The sequence below is a fragment of the Odocoileus virginianus genome, chromosome 6 (assembly GCF_023699985.2).
Source record: "Odocoileus virginianus isolate 20LAN1187 ecotype Illinois chromosome 6, Ovbor_1.2, whole genome shotgun sequence".
NCBI lineage: Eukaryota > Metazoa > Chordata > Mammalia > Artiodactyla > Cervidae > Odocoileus > Odocoileus virginianus.
The window spans coordinates 48,085,231-48,109,826 of NC_069679.1; the positions used below are offsets into that span (position 1 = coordinate 48,085,231).

The window sequence follows — 24,596 nt, forward strand, 5'->3', positions numbered from 1 at the left end:
GATGAGGACATTTCTAAAAAGTTTAGAAGAATATATTTTTGGTCCTTTTATCTCAGTCTTGATGAGAGAGATATAGTGGGTAGTTTTTCAAAATATAGGTTACCCTCAAAAAAAGATTGTGTAAAAATGAAACATGTTTAGTCTACTGTAATATTTCATTTAAATAGAATTAAGATAATAGGGAAAAGACAGCATATATAAATGTTAAAGCTTTCTTACCCCCAATATTTAATATATTGCTGAAACTGGATTAATGACAGAAACAGAGATGGACATTTTAACAAGAGGAAAGAGAATGTATGCTTCTACTATCAGTGAAATATAAATTAAATTTAACATATAATTGTGAAGCTTGCAGTGTTTGCATGACTTTTAGAAAACAAAAGCTTTTGTGTTTTTGTGTAAATAAATGTAAGAACATAAGAAATTTTACATTCTATTTAAGGTAAATATGACAGTGTGAAATGGGTACAGAATTCTATAACAGAATTCTATAACAGAATTTCTATAACAAAAACAGTGTAATTTGTGTAAGAACAAAAGTCCTATAAGTAACAAAAAAGTTATTTTAGAAGAAAAATAATAGTTTGCTCTGATTTTTTTCTCGTTAAAGAAACAAGGCCCAACTAATCCAATGCTGTTTCATCTTGTTCGAGATGTCAAGCAGGTAAGAGATTATTTTTGTTCTGAAAAGTGTTATTTTAAAATCATTTATACTTCATTTGTTTCTAAAAACACTTCTATACATCTTAAAATCAGCAATAAGATCACATTTTTTTTTAAGATCAAAATAAAATAAGAGATAAATTAGTGATAATATAGGTGTAGAGAACATAACATATTAGGAATCAAGAAAAATAAAGTCTATGAAATTAAGACCTGAGCTTCTGGTCATCCGGGATAGAGTATGATGAACTTCATAATGCTCATTTTTCCATAAAGGATGATCATTGATAGGATGTATCTTCTTTCTCTGTGTTCAAAAGAAATTTGTTCCCTGGATATTTAAAGGACATTGAATAAAGGCATTGAGAGAAACACTGATTGGTGATCTTCAATGGCAGATTTGCCAATAAAAAGGCTGAAAATGCTCTCTATCTTTCTCCCTATATCTGTCATCGTCCGTCCTCCAACTCCACCTCACCCCCGCCTACTGCCGCCATCTCTCCTCCTTTCTCACACTCCCCTTTTTATATTCAGTATTGGTAGTAATTGCATATGTAACGCTGTCGTATGATCTAAAGCCATTCTGTGGTGACTAAATTTGATACACTGATATTTCTCTTCTACTGGATTCTCTGTGAGTTACTAGTTTTAAACATTTATTTTTAAAATCTGTAACAATTTAAACTATTGATGTCCAACAGTTATATTTCACTGGATGAAAAAGTACTTGTATTTAGTTAATTGAATTATTTTTAAAGCTTCTTCATGAAAATGCTTTCTTTCCAAAGTTCTTCACTTTTTGCTTGCTGATAAGGGTGAGTGTACTATTAAACAGTTGAAAACTGGATAGAAGTGTCATTTTCTGTGTTGTGTAACATATCTAATAAAACAGACGTTTCATAGAAAGAACTTTTAACTTCACTTAAAATGTTTTACTTTAATTCATTTTTCCCCACATGCTTATCTTTATAGTTTTAATGAAATGTGTTTCACATACCATAAAATTCATCCACTTAAAGTGTATAGTTCAGTGACTTTTCTGTATTCAGGGTAGTGCCATCTTTACCACAGTTTTAGAGTATTTGCAGTAGTCCCCTAAAGTAACTTCATATCCATTAGCAGTCTCTCCTTATTCCTGTTCCTTCTTTGCTCCTTACTTCTGACTTCACCCTATACCATTGTTAATCTCCTTGCCCTCTCTATGGATTTTCCTATTCTGGACATTTCACACTAATTTTTGTTTTTTTAAGTCATTAAAGCTTCTTTTTTATTCTACCCGGAAAGCCTAAGTAATTGGGGAGACCTTCAATCCAGGGATTTCTTAAACACATTTGCACTGTGATTTACTTAGGTGGTTTAGCAGAGCTATAGTTGTTAATTCTGAAAATCTCACATATGACATTTGTTATGTTAACTACTTTTATATTGATGACTATAGTAATTAGCCCAATTTTTCTACTTCCATAAGTGAAAAATCCTAAAGTACTAGCAGTAACTGAGTATATTCTGATTCAAAATAATTTTTATAAGAGCTGTTTGTATAGTTTGAAAATTTGATTTTCTTATTTTTTTAGGTAACATTATTTTCCTTAATTTATTAAAAATATTTATTTTATTTGTTTGGCTGTTTTGGGTCTTAGTTGTAGCATGTGGCATCTTCATTGCACTGTGAGAGATATTTCACTGTGGCAAGTGGACTGTAATTGTGAAACATGGACTTAGTTGCTCTGTGGCATGAAGGATCTTAGTTCCCTGATGAGGGATTGAACTATATCCCCTGCATTGCAAGGCAGATTCTTAACCCTGGACCACCAGTGAAATCCCTGTTTTTCCTAATTTAAATATTTCCTATTCAAGTGTATTTATAATGTAAGGATATTTGTCAGATTTAAAAAAAAACAAAACTACAGTATGTATCATACATGACATCTTCAGTCATAAAACATATTTTGAGATTGCTTAAGATAAAATAAAAACAAAAATCTTGTACTTAAGGTGAAAATGTGTTTTTATTAGTTTTTAAATTGATGACCTAAAGAACATAGATGTCTAGAAATTAGAAACTTCACAGATGTAGCTAAAATGTAAAAAGTATAAGCATTTTATTTTAAAATGTAAAAAGTATAAGCGTTTTATTTTTTTTTATTTATTTTTTTTAAGTATAAGCATTTTTAAAAGTACTAAGTTAATAAAATTACAATTAGGGAGATGAAAAAATGTTGAATATCGTTGGGCAGAATTGGTTAATATATATAAATTAACTGATAATTAAACCCTTTTAAGATTATTTAATGGAATTCACCAATACTTCTTTCTGAGACAGTCTTTCCAAACTGGAAAATGGCTTATGTTCCAATTTGTAAATTGATGCCCTAGAAAGATGGCTTTGCTCTGAACAGTGTTGTAAGTGGTAGTTAAATTTTAGTCAGCGCTATACAAATTTGTGTAATCTATAATATAGCCAATATAATTTTGGTTTAAAAACAGTAATAAAGTATTAATGGTCCCAACTGAAAACATTTATAGCATTATTTTTGCAGGAAAGTACAACTTATGTGCCATGGTGAGATGGAATACTTGGCACTTAGAGCTTTCTTTGCCTCTTTGTGAAGTATTAGTACAGTGGAGAGATCAAATTATCTTTTTTAAATATAAATTTATTTATTTTAATTGGAGGCTAATTACTTTACAATATTGTATTGGTTTTGCTGTACACTGACATGAATCCACCATGGGTGTACATGTGTTCCCCATCCTGAGCCCCTCTCCCACCTCCCTTAAATTATCTTCCTACTGTAAGTCATACTCTTGTCCTGAGCCACACTGTTGGGACCTCAAATTTCAGAATCCCTGTTCTTACAAAAGCAAACAGAAGTAAGTCACTTTTTTCTGTGAAGGTAGCTGCTGGCAACTCCAGCTTTCCTGTAGCAAGTAAACATTTGTTATTTTGGAGAATAATAGGCATGGCTTGGAAACATTGAGAAATACAATTTTGCCTTTTTAAAACTAATGTTTTGTTTCCAGGGGAATCTTCCTCCAGGATATAAGATCACTCTAATTGATATAGGACTTGTTATTGAATATCTTATGGGAGGAACCTATAGATGCACCTACACTCGGAAACGTTTTCGATTAATATATAATAGTCTTGGTGGAAATAATCGGGTATGTAATATTTGGGGGAAGTCTATAGATATGCTTTAAAGTGAGCTTATAAATATTAACTCAGAATGGTATAAAAGTATTGATAGAATTGTCTTAAAAACAAGATTTTTCAACTAAGAGTACTTAGAAATATTTTGTAATTGAAATCCTAGAGAAATCATGTTGGGTTTTTTTTTTAATTGGTGTGTGTACACACACATTTATATAAACACGTATATGTAAAAATTGATTTTTAATTTTTATAGCATAACAGTGTATTTAAATCTGTAAAAACTAATAAACTTTTGCTTTCAGAGGTCTGGCCGAAATACCTCCAGCAGTACTCCTCAGTTGCGAAAGAGTCAGGAATCTTTTGGCAATAGAGCAGATAAAAAGGAAAAAACTAGGCATAATCATTTCATTAAAACAGCACAGCCCTACCGACCAAAGGTATTTTTGTTTAAATATTACCTGTTCTGGCTTTTGGATTTTATTCTTTTTAAGTTACTTGGTATTATGAAACAAAAACATTACTTGTTTTAGTAAGAATTATCTTTTTGTTTTTAGATATAGTATTAAAGCCTCAATTTTCCTGTATACCAAAAAAATAATATGAGGTAATAATTCTATTAAGTTTTTCTTATTTAGCTATGATAATCAAAATTTTTAGATATTTTGGTCAATGCCTAACTGCCTTCTTTTCTTCCAAATTTACTTGATTAACAGTAGGCAAGACAAAGTGGTACCAAACTTTTTGTTTATTAGAACTGTTTTATCAGATGTTAGTGGAAATACTGAGGCTCTTTCTCTCATCTTGGAAAACTTCTACAAAGACATTTTTGGGGAATAACATTTCTATAAAATGGATTTGAATTGTAATAAAAATCAAATATATAAAATTTATTCTATTTTCATTTGTACATTTATATGAAAAAGGACATTTTATTAAAATTCTCACATGAGTGTCATATGGCCTTATTTTAATGAGTCTTGTAATATTTATTTCCTCTTAAAGATTGATACAGCTGTGGAAGAAGGAAAGAAGAAAAGAACCAAAGATGAGATTGTAGATATTGATGATCCAGAAACCAAGCGCTTTCCTTATCCACTTAATGAACTATTAATTTGGGCTTGCCTCATGAAGAGGCAGGTTATGGCCCGTTTTTTATGGCAGCATGGTGAAGAATCAATGGCTAAAGCGTTAGTTGCCTGTAAGATCTATCGTTCAATGGCATATGAAGCAAAGCAGAGTGACCTTGTAGATGATACTTCAGAAGAGTTGAAACAATATTCCAAGTAAGTTATATTTTATCATTTGAAACATTTAAAAAATACAAAAGTTTAAGTGGAGATTATAGTGCCATGCACTAATTGGGTATGTGTGTATATAATTTTATTGGTAAAATTAGGAGAAATCCACTTCTAAATCTTTAAGTCTTTTTTAAAAAAATTCAGAGACCTAGGCATGTAAAAAAGAGGTTATTATATCATTTACAATTCAAGAGTTAAATATTTAGCAAGAAAGAAGAAATGCCAGAAGTCAGTTTACTAATTAGGTGCACATAATAACAATTAGCAATTGTTACATAATAGCAATTAGATTAGGTAAACTTCCATTTGAAGTGGTAGAGTAAAGAAGGAAGGAAAGTAAGCTGTTTTCTGAGGAAATAAATTCAGTTCAACTGGAAAGGCATTTCATATGGTAGAGCCACATGTGTAGAAAACAATTCACAGAAGTTTTACAGTTTACTTAGGGGAGTAATGGAATATTAAGCTGGAATGGTAGTTTGTATTGATAGAAAGCTTTATAATAGAGAATAGGACCTCCCTCCCCCCAAATGCGCTCTCTTTGGAAGAGAAATAGGAGTTATTATGAAAATAGCTAAAACAGAGATCCTATGATCAACTCACCAGGGATTTAAGATTAGGAAATTTTTCATACTAGGTTAGGCCATATTGACATTCTTTTTCTCTATTGCTGCTGCTAAGTCGCTTCAGTCATGTCTGACTCTTTGCGACCCCATAGATAGGCAGCCCACCAGGCTCCCTCGTCCCTGGGATTCTCCAGGCAAGAGTACTGGAGTGGGGTGCCATTGCCTTCTCTTTTCTCTATGGGGTACCAACCTTTTCTCCTATTTGAAATATTATATAGCGACTTTTTGAACAAGAGCATCTGAACATTGTCAGTTTTGGTTTCCTGTAAGTCTATAGGTTTATTTCTGTGACCAGGGGAAAGTGCTCTGGAGTCACATTTTCAGTCTTGTTCCTGATGTGACATATTTTAATACTTTGTAATTTCCATAGAGTAGTAGATATCTGAAAACATAGGGCTATTCTGATGCCTCACAATTCCCCAAGTGTGTCTGAAAATATTAAAAAATTGGAACATGTTATGAATGACCCTGAAGATAATGACCCAAAACTGCAGTTTGGTAATTTGAATATGTTTTGGCTTTTATCTTTTGATAGTGATTTTGGTCAACTGGCAGTTGAATTACTGGAACAATCCTTCAGACAGGATGAAACCATGGCTATGAAATTGCTCACTTATGAACTGAAAAATTGGAGTAATTCTACCTGTCTTAAGTTAGCAGTTTCTTCAAGACTTAGACCTTTTGTAGCCCACACCTGTACACAGATGTTGTTATCTGATATGTGGATGGGAAGGCTGAATATGAGGAAAAATTCCTGGTACAAGGTATACTTTCGAAATAATTTAGTATTAAGTATGTGATTAGATAAAAAGAACAGGAATTAGCCCACCAGTAGAGCAAAATGTAAGGGCAGTAAGAGTTGTGGTTTGGCATTTTATCGTAAGTGGCATTAAATGACCTCTTTTTTCCCCCTTCACTCTGAATTCTTTTCAGATGTGGTGTATAATGATTATTTTCCCAGTTTGAACCAGATGCATGATTGCAACAAATGGGAATGGGAGTGTTGGCATTTATATAGCCCTGTGCAGCCATGAAAAAAAGTTGCTGTTTTATGTAAAGATGATTCCTAGATTGTAAAATTCTAGATCCTGGCCCATATCTACTAATTTAATAATCTGTTACTTTTAATTTTTACTTCACATATATTAGATCTGCTTGGTTTTTATGGTTAAAAATTTGGGTAAAATATTAACTGGTACTCTCAGGTTCATTATAGTGGGAGATTTGGCTTTAAACTTTCCTTTTTGTCATGTCTTAAATAAGGCACGGAAATATGGAAGGCAGAGATCATGCAAGTAGTTTAATCACAGACCATTATAAGTGGATAATAAATACTAATCATACACTAAAAATAATGGTGAAAGATTAACCTTGATATACAGTTATCATAGAAAACCCTGATACACAATTATAATTTCTTTGTGCTTTTAAGATTTTGCAAATAATACATAGAAGTTTAGAAATAAACCTTTTTGTTTATAGGAAACAATTTGAATAAATCACGTTATGACATGGAACACTTGCAGAGAGATTTAGGGTAAAATTAAGCACATAGCAATTTCATAAGGCTTGAATTTTATTTATAACAAAAATGTATTCTCTGAACAAATTGTAATCTGATTTTTTAATGGGACAAGTCTATAATAATTATTGAATTTTTTCTATACCCTTGTAATACTCAAATGTTTTATTATTCCTTAAAGCAGTTCAACTTGGGCCTCTCTATATATAAGTGAAAAGTGAAGTGTTTTTTTTACCTATACTACCAGGGGCAAAATGGCTAATTAATAACCTGGATTTTTATACCTTTTTATTGCTTTTATTATATTCTTGAAAGTCATTAGTTTTAAAATGTGAACTTATCTGTTTCTAAAATTTTTAGGTCATACTAAGCATTTTAGTTCCACCTGCCATATTAATGTTAGAATATAAAACTAAGGCTGAAATGTCTCATATTCCACAATCTCAAGATGCTCATCAAATGACAATGGAAGATAGTGAAAACAACTTTCAAAACATAGCAGAAGAGATTCCCATGGTAAGGAGGGAAAAAAATTTAAAGTAAATGTAAATTTATTGTGAGAAATGTACCATAAATGTCATTTTTATTTTAGGAAGTATTTAAAGAAGTAAGACTATTGGACAAGAATGAAGGGAAGAATGAAATGGAGATACAAATAAAATCAAAAAAGCTTCCAATCACACGAAAGTTTTATGCCTTTTATCATGCACCAATTGTAAAATTCTGGTTTAACACGGTATGGTTTCTTTTTATTGAAGTATAATTGACGTACAGTAGTGTATGTTACAAATGTATAATATATCAATTCACAATATGATCCATGTATAGTTATAAAATATTGGCTGTATGTCCCATGTTGTACAGGATATGCTTGTAGCATATTTCCTTTTTTGTAGCTCATCTTACACCTAATGGTTTGTGCCTTGTATTCCCCTGCCTTTATGTTGCCCCTCTCCCTGTTCTCTCTGCCCACTGGTATCTACTAGTTTGTTCTCTGTAGCTGTGAGTCTGCTGCTTTTTTGTTAAATTCACTAGTTTGTTGTATTTTTTGGATCCCACATATAAGTAATATCATGCAGTTTTTGTTTTTCTGTGTCTGACTTATTTCATTTAACATAATACTAAGTCCATGTTGCTGCAAATGGCAAAATTTTCGTTCTTTTTTATGGCTGAATAGTATTCCATTGTATATATTTACTGCATCTTTGACCATTCATCCGTTGATGGACACTTAGGTTGATTCCATATCTTTGCAGTTGTAGATATGCTGCTATGAACATGGGGTGTATGTATCTTTCTGAATTAGTAACATGGTACGGTTTAAAGTAGTATGAGCAAAATAGATTTTTTTTAACACATTAAAAATCATTCAGTTTTATTAATATATATTTAATTCACACATGGTCTTAGTAAACCTTTAACAATTCACCTATGATCCTTTTCTCAAAATATAGTTTATAGAAATTCAGAAGAATTCTTCTAGTAGACTGATATGAGAATTGTGATTTTTATGGTTATAGAAAAAAGGCTAGTTATTTGGTAAATGTGGATATACAGTAGTTTTATAACCTCTTATGGAATGGTTACCTATATTTTTTTTAGTTTTCAATGAAGATGTATTTGTTTCAAACATGTCAACAAATATTTATGACTTCTGTTGATTTAGTGAATGCTTATCAGGATTTTAATGAACTACCATCTTTTTATCTTTAAAAGCAAATGGACACAGCTACTTAAATTTAGAGTGATTCTCTTTCTTTAGTACAAAGAGTAAGTCCCTGAACACTTAACTAATAGTCATCTATAAGAATGATTTAAATCAACAACAAATGTCATCTCCATTGAGATTTTCATTATACATTTTACCTTACAGTCTTTAAACATACATGGAGTAGTGAAAATAAATGATTGCCACCTAATATATAACTTCTTTTATCTCTGAGGCATCAACAGTCAAACACATGAATTTACATTCACACTAGAAAGAAAGGCATATCATGTAATTTGGGAGTTATATTACTTTCAAATAACCTCAAATAGTACTAGTATAAAAAAGATGCTGATAATAGTTATACCTGTCTCAGCATCAATACCAACAATAAATTGGATCAATATCTGTGATCAGTACCAACAAATAAGTTTTACAGGTGCTTTAACTTTAGATTATTTTCTATAGTATTCTCATTTAGAGCAGTGCTAGAAAAGTTATTGATTTTAATGCTTTCTACTATGTTTGCTAATATTTATTTAGATTTGATTTTTGATTGAGTACTTTTACATTTTCTTCATCTTTCAAGTTTCTTTCCACTATGAACTCTTTGGCTGTTTTCTGAAGTATATACTTAGGACTAAGGTCTTTCATCACTTACTACTTTTGTAGGGTTTCTGTGATTTTGAGTGAGGTAACAGCTTTGCTTAAAGGCTTTGTCACATTCTCTGCATTTGTACAGTTTTTTCCTACTATATTTTTTTTCCTACTTTTCTATGAATTTTGTGATTTTTTGTGAGCCAGTTAAAGGCTTTGCCACATTCTTTACATTGATGAGGTTTCTTCCAGTATGAGTTCTTTGATGCTGAGTAAGATATGGATGCTGATCAAAGACTCTGCAACATTCTGTACTTTCATAAGGCTTCTCTGCAGTATGAATTATCTGATGCTGCTTAAGATTTGAGCGCTGGGTAAAGGCTTTGCCATATTCTTAACATATGTATGGTTTCTCCCCAGTATGAATTATCTGATGTCTAGTAAGTTCTGAGCACCGTATAAAGCCTATGCCACATTCTTTACATTTAAAAGTTTTCCTCTAGTGTGAATTTTCCTTTGTCTACTTGGATTTTTTATAAAGACTTTCCCAGATTTATTGCACTTATAATGTTCCTCTGTTGTATGAACAATTAATTAAAACCTTTATCACATTGACTACATTTGTAAGTCTTCTCTCCATATGAATCCTCTTATATGTAGTAATATTGAGCTTTGATAAAAGGCATTTTTTATATTTATTACTTTTAGAATGGTTTTCTGAAAATTCAGTGCCCTGATGTTTCATAAGATTTGAGTCTTGGTCAAAGTTATTGTCTGATTTACTGCAAGGATTGCTTGTCATTCCATTATAAATGCTGTTGTATTGAATAACAGAGCTCTTGCTTAAGATCTTACACAATTTATTACAGTTTAAATTTCCAAGTTGACAGCTTTCATGTTTTCCCAGTAGCATTTTTTTGAAACAAATCTTCCATGCCTAGTTTTTTGGTCATCAGAACCTGGGTGTCATAATAAGACAAAGCTGAATATGTGGGCTGTTGTCTCTATTCTCTTCACATTCTAGAGATCCTTCTTTTGTGCACAAAAGGTGAACACATGTCTGGCTGACAGTAAGACCCAAGGAGACCAGGTCCCAGTAGTTCCTTAACATCACGTTCCTGTGTAATTCCCAGTGATCAAAGTCCAGGCATTCCCACTCCTCTTGAGAGAAATCAATAGCCACATCCTAAATGTCAGCAGTCCCCTAGAAGCTGCCATTTGCTCCTCTTCCTCCTGCCCTGTGTTGTTTTCTCATCAGTATCATATTGAGGAATCACATCAGCATCTTGAGAGCGTACCTTCAAAGGGGTCTGTACTTTTCCCTCACTGGCTTCTCCCACACCACAGCCAGACTTTCAGAGCTGACTTTGAAATGCTGCAAAGGCCAACCTCTCCAGTCCTTTGTCAGGAGAGATTCAGGAGTTTGGGTTTTGGGGGGTATGAACCAAGCATGGCCCTTCAGTAAACCTTTCTCTGCTCCAAATTCTCCTGTTTAGGTGTTGTTTGGCTGGGAATGTGGCTGCAGTGGGTACCACTCTGCCCAGTTGGGGGCACCCTCTCCAGGATTCCTACCTGCCTTGGGGTGGGGCAGTGCATTCTCCTCCCAACTCTTCCCTCCAAGGTGCCCCCCGCTCCCTCCCTGAGAGACTGAGGGTAGAGCAGCACTGCCCGCACCACCCAGAATGGAGCCCAGGTCTCCTTGGAGCCAGCAAAATGTTTTAAAGGAGAGGCTTTAAGGGTGCCTTTGGTTTAGAGTCCATACTAATCTTGATATAACTTAGATCCCTGGAAAGCCATTTTCCAGTTGATAACTTATGATACAAATATAATTTCCTTGTGCTTTGGGACTTTGTAGATAATATTACAATTTTAGAAGTAAACCTTTTTACAGTGTTAGTTCATGGTGCTACAGGTAATCTAGATCATACAGCTTTATTTTTCAGTGGTATAATAGCTTATTTCTTTCACTGTAGTACACATTTGGTTATCTGTCACATAATTGGTTTTTTCCTTGCCAGTGGAAAGATAGATTTTCCTACCAGCTTAAGTAGAGTAATGGATTCTATCTGAGAAACATATAAGATTGGTTACTTTTATCCAGGGGCTGCGTGACTAAGTTTTTACTTCTCTTACCAAGAAAAATTTTCAGTTGTTTTTGATTTTGTTGTCATGTTTTTGGGTTTCATTTTCATTGTTGTCAGGCTTTTTTTGAGTTGCCAAAGTAGGCAAATGGTTTTATGCTGAGATGAACATTTGAGAATTTGTTTCTTTGATCAGTGCTTTGTCACCCACATACAGACTCATTAATCTAAGACTAATTCTGTACGTTTCCTTCTCAGTATGAAAAATTTCTTGCTCCATCTTGTTCTGGTATTAAAATTACAAATTTGAATTATCTAATATAATCCCCAAATTCTGTCTCCACTAATGGAAATAACATAGATTTCATATGAATGACTAAAAGTGGACAATTCATGTGACTATAGGAATTTCTTTTTTTCTTTACTTACTGCATTTTATTTCCCTTCCCTACCATAGCTTAAATCAAAGATATGACTTATTTTAAGACTTGTAGAGGCAAGGAAAGTGATGAGAAAATTCTCAGCCACAATTGTTCAGGGGTCAAAGAATCTGGGTTTTCCTCTGAAATTAAATGAAATGATTCTTCGAAAATTATTTTACATTGTTCCTTACTATCTCCTTATAATTTTTCTTGATAAGAATCTGAAAGGTGGGATGTTCCTTTACCTAGGAAGACTGTTTTTCATTTTTGTTTCCATTTCTTGGGATTCAGCCTCTGTGACCAGGAGCTAAGAAAATACCAGTTGTCTTTCTTATGAGTGCTACTTGGTTGGGAGAAGGAGGAGCAGGTAGTATGCTTTTCTGAATGACAGTGATGAAGTTCTATAGTAAATTTAAAATGTTATGGTACTTTAGGTATAAGTGAAATTATGTGGACTATGCTGGGAACATAAACCTGGTATTATAAAATTCTTCCTGTGGGAAGTACTAAAAAGTTAACTAAAGTCTAGAATAATACATTTGTACCTTGGGGACCATTTATAAATGATTGGTTGATAAATGCAATGTCTGCATGGAAAAAGAGTTACCTCTGAAACTTTTCTAATTATTAAAGCTGGGAGATACTTCACAGGGACTAGTTTAGTCTCTCTTTGTGTGTATGTTTAGAAATGTTCATAGTAAGTTACATTTTATAATCAATTTTATTCGTATCTTTTTTTTTTTTTTACTAGCTGGCATACTTAGGATTTCTGATGCTTTATACATTTGTGGTTCTTGTACAAATGGAACGATTACCTTCAGTCCAAGAATGGATTGTTATTGCTTATATTTTTACCTATGCTATTGAGAAAGTCCGTGAGGTATGTCTTTAGTTTTTTCCTACCAGTAACTTAGTTTGTAGTTGGAGGGTGTTTTGTTTGTTTCAGTTATGTGTATGGGTATGTGTAGGTGTTATTCATAATTTCAGTAGGTGATGATATTATTAAAGTGCAAAATGTTTGATTTTGCTTTTCTAAAAGTGATGATCAAAGAATAGAGATTAGTATGTTGTTAACTTTGTCCTAATTACAAAGATAGTGATTATCTCAAAAAGTAGATTTGATTTTTATTTCAACATTCGTATTTATGATCTTTGCCACTCTCAAAAAGTTTTAAATATACTAGCCAATCAGTTAGGTAAATTATAAGTAGTTTATTATTTTACACTCCTCTAAAGTATCCTGTGGACTTCCCAGGTGGCACAGTGGTAAAGAATTCTCCTGCCAGTGCAGGGTTGGGAAGATTCCCTGGAGTAGGAAATGGTAGCCTACTCGAGTATTCTTGCCTGGAAAATTCCATGGACAGAGGAGCCTGGTGGGTTACACAGCCCATGGAGTCACAAAGAGTCAGTTTGAGCGACTGAGCAAAGTGTACTATATTGCCCATTGAATTGTCATTTAGATTTAGATCCCTGTGTCTATCAGAGTTTTCAGTGTAAAATTATAAATTTTCTAATACTCTGACTTTGGGGGGAGGGGGGAAGTTCTAAAAATCTCTTAACAACTTTCTGTTTAAACTGATACCTACATATATGTTGTTTTATAACACACTTATTTAAATACATCAGAATTATTTCATGTCTCTGTGCTTTACATTTAGAGAATATATGAAATTGCAAAAATAGAAGGCATTGTACTTCCCTCCCACTTAGGTATTGTAGGACTTTATCTTATTATCTTATTAAATAACTTACTATGCATTTTAAATTCCTTTGAGTGCCATGGACACTATATTTATGAAATATATTGTTTTACTAATATGTTTAAAGAAATTAAGTTGTTAAATGGTAAAAGCAAGTTGCAAACAATTATTTTAAATGTATATTCGTAAAACAGCTCTTCAAGAATTCAATAGATAATAATAAAAGTGGTTGCCTCTAGTGGGAAGGGGAATCAGTTGGCTAGGGGAGAAGAATGGGAGACTTTTCAATATTTATGATTCACTGTGATTTTGAAGTTGTAAATGTATTACCATTTCCCACATAAAAATTTTTTTTAAATTTTACATCAAAGAGAAGAGCTAAGTATAGCAATTTAAACCATTGAGTTGTTTACTTTCTGCAAATAAGGCACTTTTGGAAGATCCTGGTTGAATGTCCTGGTGTTGTTTCAGTGAGAAATAAAACAACTTTTCCAAAGCATCTCACATTCCAAGCCTAGGGATCTTTGTTCTAATCCAGAATTTACAGTGTCATAATTGGATGACCTTGGTTGAACAGGTTATTTATCTGTGGGTCTTTCTTCCCCCTATACATAGAAAATGAGGATAAGAAATATGTCTCTGATATCTTACTGAATTGTTGCGGTGATCAAATACCAAGACAGTCAAAAATACTTTAAAATATTAAAAGATATATAAAACTTTATTGTGCTATTATAATTGCATTCTGGTGTATGTTTTAATAGGAATAAATTGATTATTATTATTTTTTAACCTTTAGATTTTTATGTCTGAAGCTGGAAAAATAAACCAGAAGATTAAAGTGTGGTTTAGTGATTACTTCAATATCAGTGATACAATTGCCATAATTTCTTTCTTCATTGGATTTGGACTAAGATTTGGAGCAAAATGGAACTTTGAGAATGCATATGATAATCATGTTTTTGTGGCTGGAAGATTAATTTACTGTCTTAACATAATATTTTGGTATGTGCGTTTGCTAGATTTTCTAGCTGTAAATCAACAGGCAGGACCTTATGTAATGATGATTGGAAAAATGGTAAGTTGAGAGGTGTCTGATAATACTCATGGGTTTATTGGTATTTTTTCTTAGAATCATAAAAATGTTACTAATACAGTTTTACTTGAATCAGAGAATAGATAATTCATGTTTATTTGCCTCATATTCAAAATAAACCATTTCCTAGGATGTTAACTTTTGAAGAAACTGTTTAATAGGGTAAGGTTACAAAATCTTATTTGTTTTATCTTGAAATACTTGAATTTTTAAATGCTACTTTTAAGTGTTAGGACTATTTGAAAAAAATATAAATTTTGCAGGTCTAATCTATGAATTTGTTTTCATCATTACTGCCACCACACTAATCCAATCTGCCATCATCTGGTACCAGCAATAGTCTAGTAATCTGTTTACTCATAAGCACTCTGGCCTGTCTTCAATCTATATAGTAGCTAGAGTAATATTTCAAAATGCCAGTCTGAACATGTTACTTCTCATTCTTAAAAAAATGTTTTTTTGATGTTTTCCATTACTCCTAGAATCAGTGTACTTAATGAAACGCATAAGCCCTGCCCAGTTTGACTGCTGGTTTCCTTCCTTTCTTCCTCTCTCTCTCCCTTCCTTCCCTCCCTTTAAATTTTGAATAATTACAGATTTACATGCAGTTGTAAGAAATAAGACAGAGCAATTCTGTGTACTCTTTACTTAGTTTCCACCAGTAGTAAGATTTCCTTGCTTTCTTTCTGAACCTTACCCTTAACATTTTTGACCTCTTGCCTGTGCTCTAGTCACATACACCTTTTGACTTTTTTCTTTAACAGAGCCCCTACCAGAGAACCAAGCATAGCTCTTTTTGTGTGTGTGTGTGTAAAATGGTCATCCTCATCTACACTCATATCCTTAGGTTTTTTGAGTAATTAGTTTTATTCTTCAGATCTTGACTCTAACATTTTTTTTTCAGGGAGAATTTTTTGTATTTTTCAACTGGATGAAGTTTATTAACTGTATAATTTTATGGCACCCATGTTCTTCCCTTCAGAATATTTATCTGTGTCTAACTTTATTTTAAACTACATTTTTATTGGATTATTTACATTCTCCTCTAGACTTTAAATTCATTGGAGTAGGAACTTTGGTGTTGGTCACCTTTGTATCTATAATACTTGTCATAGTTCCTGTCACATAGTAGAATCTCCTTACTAAATATTTGTTGTTTGGATGGATAAAGCCATTTCAAGTAGGAAAAAAACAATGTAAAAATAGTGAACATTAATTGAACTTTAAAAGGTTGGTTCTTAAGATTTTTTTCTGATTTTTATATCCTTAGCAGATTATGCATTTAAAAAACAGTAAAAATTCAACAAGTAGTTTTTAATGTTTATTATATTCTCACTGCTATGCAAGACAGTGCAAAGGTATTAGGATATTGTCCCTGAACTTTGTGAAATCACATTTTTCTTTTTTGACTTTTTGAATCCTGTCATTATTTTTAACAGTTACATAAATCTAGCTTCAGGAGCCTGTCCTACATAAAGGATTTTAGGAAATACGAGATAATAGTAAACTCTATCAGTGTGGTTGATTGATTAAGTTAAGGGGATATAGGGATTCATGGAAAGAGAAAAGTCTGTGGAGGTTTTTCTTATAAAGCAATGAAATGTGAACTAATCTTCAAAAGCTTGAGATAGATGGGAATAAAAAGGAGCAACCTGTCTGGAACTTCTTTTGTGGTAAGGTACAGTTTGTTAGCACATTGGATAGAAGAGAGGGCGTAGCTTCGAGTATATAGAACTTTGAAAAGTAGGACTTTAGAGAAGAAAAATACAGGGAAACCATTGAAGAGTTTTTCCCCTAAATTTTGATTTTTCTTTACCATGAAAGTACGGTGACATTTTTCTGTATTTCCTTATCATTTTGGAGTTACTTTTCAGTGTGTGGATGTTGAAAACAGGTAAGTCAGGTTGTTTGTTACGATGATTTTTAACCAGAGGGTCAGTCTGAAAAAGTCTTGCAAGGATTTGTCATGCACAACTCCAACTCATCACAGTAATCTTGTCCCTTATTAATGTACTTTGCAAGATAATGGTCACTAAACAAATACCATCATGGTTTATATCTTTAGATAACTACTCTTTCTTCCTCTTTACTGATCCAGACTATTTTTAAAATTTATAACCAGCATGTCTAATCTTTTCCTGATATAATATGCCCACTATTTGCTTTTTCTCATAGGCTTAACCAATTGGCAGATTCTGTTTTTTAAATATAGATGTCAGATTTAATGTGCAATTTTTTATGCTTTGAACTGAAAAAATCTAAAATGTGTTGGGCTTACTCTTGTCATAAATAGCTTTCAGATTTTAGTGGTGTAAAAGACAGACTTTGTTATGCTTCTGTTGCTTTTGTGAAAGTAACTTCTTTCCTTGTTCTAAAATTACTATTTAAAATTTTAGCAAGAGCAGACAGACCTACCCTCCAGAGATATTCAGTGTTAACAATTTGATGTAAACCTTTCCATTCTTCAAGACATGTATAGGGAAAAAAAGACATGTATATGACTACATGTGTTTATTTGTGTTAAATTTCACAAATGGGCTTATATATTATGCTTTTTCTCAATTCTTTTAAAATATCTATCCCCTTTATAAAAATCTGTTCCTAGAATTTTTGAAACCTTTTTCCTTAATCTTGGAAGATTGGTCTTCTAGATTAAATTTATTTTCTAAGTAACCCTTCTGAGTAATCCAGTAGAGTATTACCTGCATTGCTTTGCATTATGAAAACAAAATATTTATGGTTTTTGAATATAGAATTTTATTATTATATTTGCTTTTTCACACTATTTCCCTCTAGGAGAGTGTATCCAACTCTCCCTAGTTAAAAATTACTAGTTTACTGTATGTTACGTTAAAGGAGTACTCACTGTTCAGCATTTTGCATTATTTCATGAAGTGGTGGTGGCTCCAGGAAAAGTAGGGGAGTTAAGATTGTCAGACAGGCTTTACATGAAAAGCTGTGCGGTCCAGAGACCTCTGAATCATCAGCCAGTACACCTTGTATAGTTTTAGAACATTTCAGGTTTGGGTGTTGATTTGGGCATTTTCTTTAATTACAGATATATATTTGGATTTCAAATTGTAGCAAATGCCATGAATAATGTTTTGATGAATTATTTGCCTTTTAAAATCTTTTATCCCAAGATTTTATTTATTGAAAGCATACATTCTCTTAGTAGTGCTCTTAAATGGTCAACTAAGATATTATTTAACTGTTTTATAAGTAAAAAAATGGAATCTTGGGAGAATGTATTAGGATTCTTTGATTACAGGTTATAGGGACTCTAACTTAATTTTAAAAGGAAATTTGTTAGCAGATCTAACAATTTTAAAGCTGATCAAGACTATATGATTATACTTAAGTAAATGTTTTATAATTTCTCCATCTATTCTAGATTTACTGTCTCACCTTCCATTTCTACTTTCACTGTATACTTGTTCAAAACATATGAAAATGTTATAATAACTTACTTTAGGTCGATTTATTACTGCAATTATTGTTAGTTCATAGTAGATTAAAATACAGATTTATTATACATGTAGTCTCCTGAATGGGATTTTCCCCTTAGATTATTTTCTGTGGATGAATATTACTACATATTACTAGAGTGAGACTACATTCACTTTTTTATATGTAAGTGCTGAATACATGTACACATAATCATTGGATAGAAATTAAAGTTCTCTTATTGCATTTCACTTTATTATTTAAATTCCTGAGTAATGATGTCAAAATTCACATTGTGATTTAGCAGTAAAAAATGTTTTTTAATGATGTATTGTGTGATAGCTCAGTTAGGCTCTTTTTAATTTTGTTGAAATTAAAAAATTGCAAACCACCTGACTTGCAAAAGGGTTTGTTAACCAGATACGGGGATCAGTTCTTTTTTAGACACACATACTGATAATTCAATTTGTTGTTGTATTTACCTCTTAGAAGGTTTTCACAGCCCAGGAGACAAGGCACCATGATAGAGTTCAGGGTGGAAGAACTTTCATGGAAATTGATTCCTTACATCTGCTCATTATGTCTATACTTGTTTACAAGGCTTCATGAACATGAGATAGGCAGACTCCAGTTTGAGCCTGTGTTATGGTTCAATATATAGACAATGCCTATGACTTGCCTGATGTCACAGATCAGTTTTTCTATAATTTCTCTTATGTTCGGGTTTATATAGTGATGAGATTTCCTGAATGCTACTGCTAGGAATAAAAAGAAACTCAATGATTCAAATTATCTATTGGAATACTAGAAACTCTTTTTTAAGATGAAGAACTATTTGTGTGTATAAATTGCCATGTATTTTAACAGTGTTCATTTTTTTAACAGGTGGCCAATATGTTCTACATTGTAGTGATTATGGCTCTTGTGTTACTTAGTTTTGGTGTTCCCAGAAAGGCAATACTTTATCCTCGCGAAGCACCTTCTTGGACTCTTGCTAAAGATATAGTTTTTCATCCATACTGGATGATTTTTGGTGAAGTTTATGCCTATGAAATTGATGGTAAGGATTTAATGTGTACAAATTTATCTTATGTTAAAGTCAGAATTGCATTATAGTAATACTGTGTATTTTCACAAATTAAGGTGTTAAAACTTTAGCCTTCTCACAGTACATTAATTAATCTCAGAAGAAACATAAACATTAATTGAAAAAGTATTTTAGATTTTTTTTTTTAGTTGCAAATAATGGAATTTAGCCTAAACTGGCTTACACAATAAGGACATATATTAACTCACATAACAGAAAGTGCTAGAGTGTCTTTGTGATTGGCTAGCCAATAGTTAAGGACACCTGTTCTTTTCATCCCAGTGCTCTGTAATCAGTATCTGATTCAAAAAGGGTTTCCTTTACAATTGTAAGACTTTCTCATTAGCAGCAGGAGGAAAGAGACAATGTTTTCCATAGTTCTCTCCAGGGGAAAATGCCCCATTTCCAGTATGCTCCCTATTGAACCTGTATTTTTATCTCATTAGCTCAAATTGGCTTCAGGTTACCTATGTCTAAACAAGGCAAGCATAATGGAATTGACTAGTTGATTGTATCAATATATACTATGGAATTTTAAAATTCACCTTTCACTACATTCTCTGCATAAGGTTATTCTATTATTTTAAAGAGGCAAGTGGGCCTTAGGAAGTGTTACTATGAACAAAGCTAGTGAAGGTGATGAAATTCCAGCTGAGGTAGTTCAAATCCTAAAAGATGATGCTGTTAAAGTGCTGCAGTCAGTCAGTATGCCAGCAAATTTGGAAAACTTGGCAGTGGCCACAAGACTAGAAAAGTCATTCCAGTCCCACAGATGGGCACCTGCCAAAGAAAGTTCAAAATAGCACACAGTTGCACTTATGTCATGCTTGCAAGGTAGTGCTCAAATCCTTCAAGCTAGGCTTCAACAGTATGTGAACCAAGAACTTGCAGATGTACAAGCTGTATTTAGAAAAGGCAGAGAAACTAGAGATCAAATTGCCAACATCTGTTGGGTCATAGAAAAAGCAACAGAATTCCAGAAAAACATCTTGACTATGCTAAACCCTTTGGCTCTGTGGATCACAACAAAATGGAAAATTCTTAAAGAGATGGGAATACCAGACCACCTTACCTGCCTCCTGAGAAATCTGTATGCAGGTCAAGAAGGAGCAGTTAGAACTGGACATGGAACAATGGACTGGTTCAAGATTTGGAAAGGAATGCATCAAGGCTGTATATTGTCACCCAGCTTATTTAATTTATATGCAGAGTACATCATGTGAAATGCCGGACTGGATGAAGCACAAGCTGGAATCAAGATTGCTGGGAAAAACATCAGTAACCTCAGATATGCAGATGACACCACCCTAAAGACAGAAAGCTAAGAGGAACTAAAGAACCTCTTGATGGAGGGTGAAAGAGAAGAATGAAAAAGCTGGCTTAAAACTCAACATTCAAAAAACTAAGATCAGGGTATCCGGTCCCATCACTTCATGGCAAATATATGAGGAAACAATGGAAACAGTGACAGGCTATTTTCTTGGGCTCCAAAATCACTGCAGACAGTGACTGTAGCCATGAAATTAAAAGATGCTTGCTTCTTGAAGGAAAAGCTACAATGAACCTAGACAGAGAATTGAAAAGCAGAGACATCATTTTGCAGACAAAGGTTAAAGGTCCGTGTAGTTAAAGCTATCATTTTTCCAGTGCTGATGTACAGGTATGAGGGTTGGACCCTAAGAAAGGCTAAGTGCTGAAGAATTGATGCTTTCAAATTTTGGTGCTGGAGAAGACTCTTTGAGAGTCCCTTGGCCAGCAAGAAGATCAAACCAGTCAGTTCTAAAGGAAATCAACCCTGAATATTCATTGAAAGCAATGGTGCTGAAGCTGATTCTCCAATACTTTGGCCACCTGATGCAAAGAGCTGACTCATTGTAAAAGACCCTGATACTGGGAAATTTTAAGGGCAGGAGGAGAAGGGGATGACAGAATGAGATGGTTGGATGGCATCACTGACTCAGTAGACTTGAGTTTGAGCAACTCTGGGAGGTAGTGAAGGTCAGGGAATCCTGGCATGCTGCAGTCCATGATTTTGCAGAGTCGGACACAACTGAGTGGCTGAACGAGAAGACAACTTGAAAACTTAGATGATAATGCCGACTTTCAGGGATGTTCTGACCTCCACATTGAGTTACAGAATCTTACTTTTGTTAGTTTGCTTGTGTTCTGTCTTGCTCTTTCTCTTCCATCTTACTTTACTCCTCCCTCTTCCTATTGCTGTGTTGCTCTTTACCCACCTATTTATAGGTGATTGGAACAGGGGATGGTAACATAGTGGTCACCAGTTGTTATCAGACGTTGATTAAAACAGGTTTACCAGCCTAGTAAAATTTTGTGTTTAATGGTTTCCTTTTTGGTTTCTTTTCCAGGTTTTTATTGTCTGCTCTTTTTCTGATGTGGTTCTAGTGTAGTTACAAAGCATTAGATAAAGTTTTTTAGTCTCCTGCATTTTCTTTCTTGAGTATTTGCTTCATCAAACTAATCTGATTCGAAAATTTTTTTGAGTGAAAGGACAATATGCATCAGTTTGCCAATAAAACCATTTATTTGAAAGGAATGATACAGCCATGAAGAGAATGTCAGTGGTGTATACTTTTAAAATGCATACAAGCACTTTCCTGGCAGTCCAGTTAAGGCAGTCCTTCCACTGCAGGCGGGATAGGTTCGATCCTTGGTCGGGAAACTAAGATCTTATATGCTGCAAGATGAGGCCAAATTAAATAAGTAAAATGCTTAGAAAGTACCAGGTGCTAAGTGTATTATAAATATTTGTATAAAACTTGTCACTAATTGATGATTACTTAATTTTAATCCTTGCCATACTTGAATTTATTTTACCTTATTCCTCATAACTCTGGTGGGTATTAAAGCTCTTCCCCTCCTTAATCCGGGTATGTTATAGCTTCAGAAACATTCCAGGTGGAGGCAATAAAAAGCAAGAAATTGAAATCTAATCTTTGTGTATTTGAGAGACACTAACCATTCCTTCAACCCTGTTTTGTGGAATGATAAACTAAACTCAGTAGTCTTCATGTTTGTAAATGTACTATGAGTTTATCATACTCTTTTATGGTTCAGTTATTTTTCTTACAGAATGTATGGCTGAATCTCAGAATTTTATTCTCCTTAATTCTCCTCTGGCTAAACCCTACCTTGAAGGGTAGACATAATATGGAAATATACTTCCTTGTGTGGAATAGAGTGGTAAAATAGTACCCGCATCCCTTACAAAATTCTTCTGTGTTTTTATGGCTGCCTGCCCAGAAACTTTTGCTAGAATCTGTTAAACAGATTTATACATAATCAAAATTTCCTTCAAACAAATGTATACCAATACTGACTAGAAGCAGATAACTGCTAAGTTACTGTGTTTTAATTCTTTTTTCTCTCTCTCTAAAGTTTGTGCAAATGATTCCACTATCTCTCATATCTGTGGTCCTGGGACATGGTTGACTCCATTTCTTCAAGCAGTCTACCTCTTTGTACAGTATATCATTATGGTCAATCTTCTCATTGCATTTTTCAAGTAAGAATTTTACTCAGCTGCTTATTGTAATGAGTTCATTTAATATACAGTTTTCTTTTTGAAGGAACTATACAAAATTTTAAATATGATAATTATATTGAGGCTTAAACTACTAAGAATTATGTCTGACAATTATAAATAAAGCATGCTTTTTCAAAACCAAATCAGTTCTAAGTTTGAGACTCTACCTTTCAGCATTCCATTCTTTTATAAATTTAATATTTTGGATTTATTACTCAGTGGTCAGGGTATACATGTATAATATACAAAACAGAAAGGCAAATAGAAAATTCTTCAGTAATCCATTCTTAGTGTTTTGATGCACATCTTTATCTTTTATGAGCATATGTGAACCATTTTTTTTCTTTCAAAAACAATGTTCTTATAGTTTTGTGTACTGTTTTTAAGTAAGCAGAACATGAATTTCTCCTGCATTAATAAATACCCCTCTCCAGTTTTTTAATGGCTGCCTAGTATTCCATGATATAGACCATGATTTTTAAGCCAGTATGTTTTTATTGCTCCATCTGATTGTCTATAATTTTTTCTTCCCCAAAACCACATTGTGGTTAAATTTTTGATCAGTCCTTATGTATTTCCTTAGAGTGTTTTCCTGGAAGTAGAACTATTCAGTGTATTTACATTTTGGGCTTCTTGTCAAAATCTGCCTGTTTCTCCAAATCTATGGTAATAGGAGGTGTTATCCTTTTGATGGTTGCTTATTTTAAAGCACATAAGAGTCTTATTTTTATTTGCAGTTAGTATGTTACTTCAGATTGAATATTTTCTTATGTTTTTGTCATTTATATACCATTTTAAAAGCTTAAAATAAATAAATAAATAAATAAATGCTTAAAATCATATTTTCTGCCTATGTTTTAGTTGGTTTGTAATTAAGACCCTCAACAATATCAATATGTTTATGGTTTTGCTGCATATGTTTTTTCCAGTTTCTCATTTGCCTTTTAGTCTTTTTTATATTGGGATACTCCTTTGAATCCTTGTTTAGAACATAATTACAGTAAAATTTTAATACTTCAAACTTTAAAATGTGCTTACCTAAGTTTGCTTATTCTTTGTTATTTAAGCAATGTGTATTTGCAAGTGAAGGCAATTTCCAATATTGTATGGAAGTACCAACGTTATCATTTTATTATGGCTTATCATGAGAAACCAGTTCTGCCTCCACCACTTATCATTCTCAGCCATATAGTTTCTCTTTTTTGCTGCATATGTAAAAGAAGGAAAAAAGATAAGACTTCGGATGGACCAAGTAAGTAAAGTATATTAAGACAAATGTTTTTATCACATGCCAGTATTATACTGAAAGCTAAATATTAATTTTATTCTGAAAACTTAATTTGTTAATTTATGTTATTGTAAAGGCTTTTGGATTTGCCTAAGCATAAAATATTTTTAAGTGCAATATGGTTATCTGTAAAAGTAAATTTAGCATTAAACCTGCTTTTGACATGGCATCTCAATTTAGTTTTCTTAAAATGCTAATATAAACCATAACACTTGCTGTCCTATAAACCATTTTGACTGCTACATAAACAATAACACTTTTAGTGTATTTTGTACACTACATGAGATGTAGTCAAACTCTGCCTAAAATTTTACAGTGACTTTTTATTCTACCATTTCAATTTTTAAAATTCTTCTG

The 24,596-nt window shown here is 32.9% G+C and overlaps 1 protein-coding gene across 1 annotated transcript in view; it reads left to right on the top strand.

Moving 5' to 3' along the window:
• TRPM7 (transient receptor potential cation channel subfamily M member 7) overlaps window positions 1-24,596 on the top strand; it is a 101,733-nt gene that overhangs the window by 48,830 nt on the left and 28,307 nt on the right. The window contains exons 13-24 of the mRNA XM_020895842.2: window positions 614-667; window positions 3,691-3,831; window positions 4,126-4,260; window positions 4,826-5,106; window positions 6,280-6,508; window positions 7,627-7,782; window positions 7,859-8,002; window positions 12,826-12,954; window positions 14,574-14,852; window positions 19,203-19,377; window positions 22,804-22,930; window positions 24,019-24,203. Of these exons, the coding sequence (XP_020751501.2) occupies window positions 614-667; window positions 3,691-3,831; window positions 4,126-4,260; window positions 4,826-5,106; window positions 6,280-6,508; window positions 7,627-7,782; window positions 7,859-8,002; window positions 12,826-12,954; window positions 14,574-14,852; window positions 19,203-19,377; window positions 22,804-22,930; window positions 24,019-24,203 (2,035 nt within the window). The remainder of the gene's footprint in view (window positions 1-613; window positions 668-3,690; window positions 3,832-4,125; window positions 4,261-4,825; window positions 5,107-6,279; window positions 6,509-7,626; window positions 7,783-7,858; window positions 8,003-12,825; window positions 12,955-14,573; window positions 14,853-19,202; window positions 19,378-22,803; window positions 22,931-24,018; window positions 24,204-24,596) is intronic.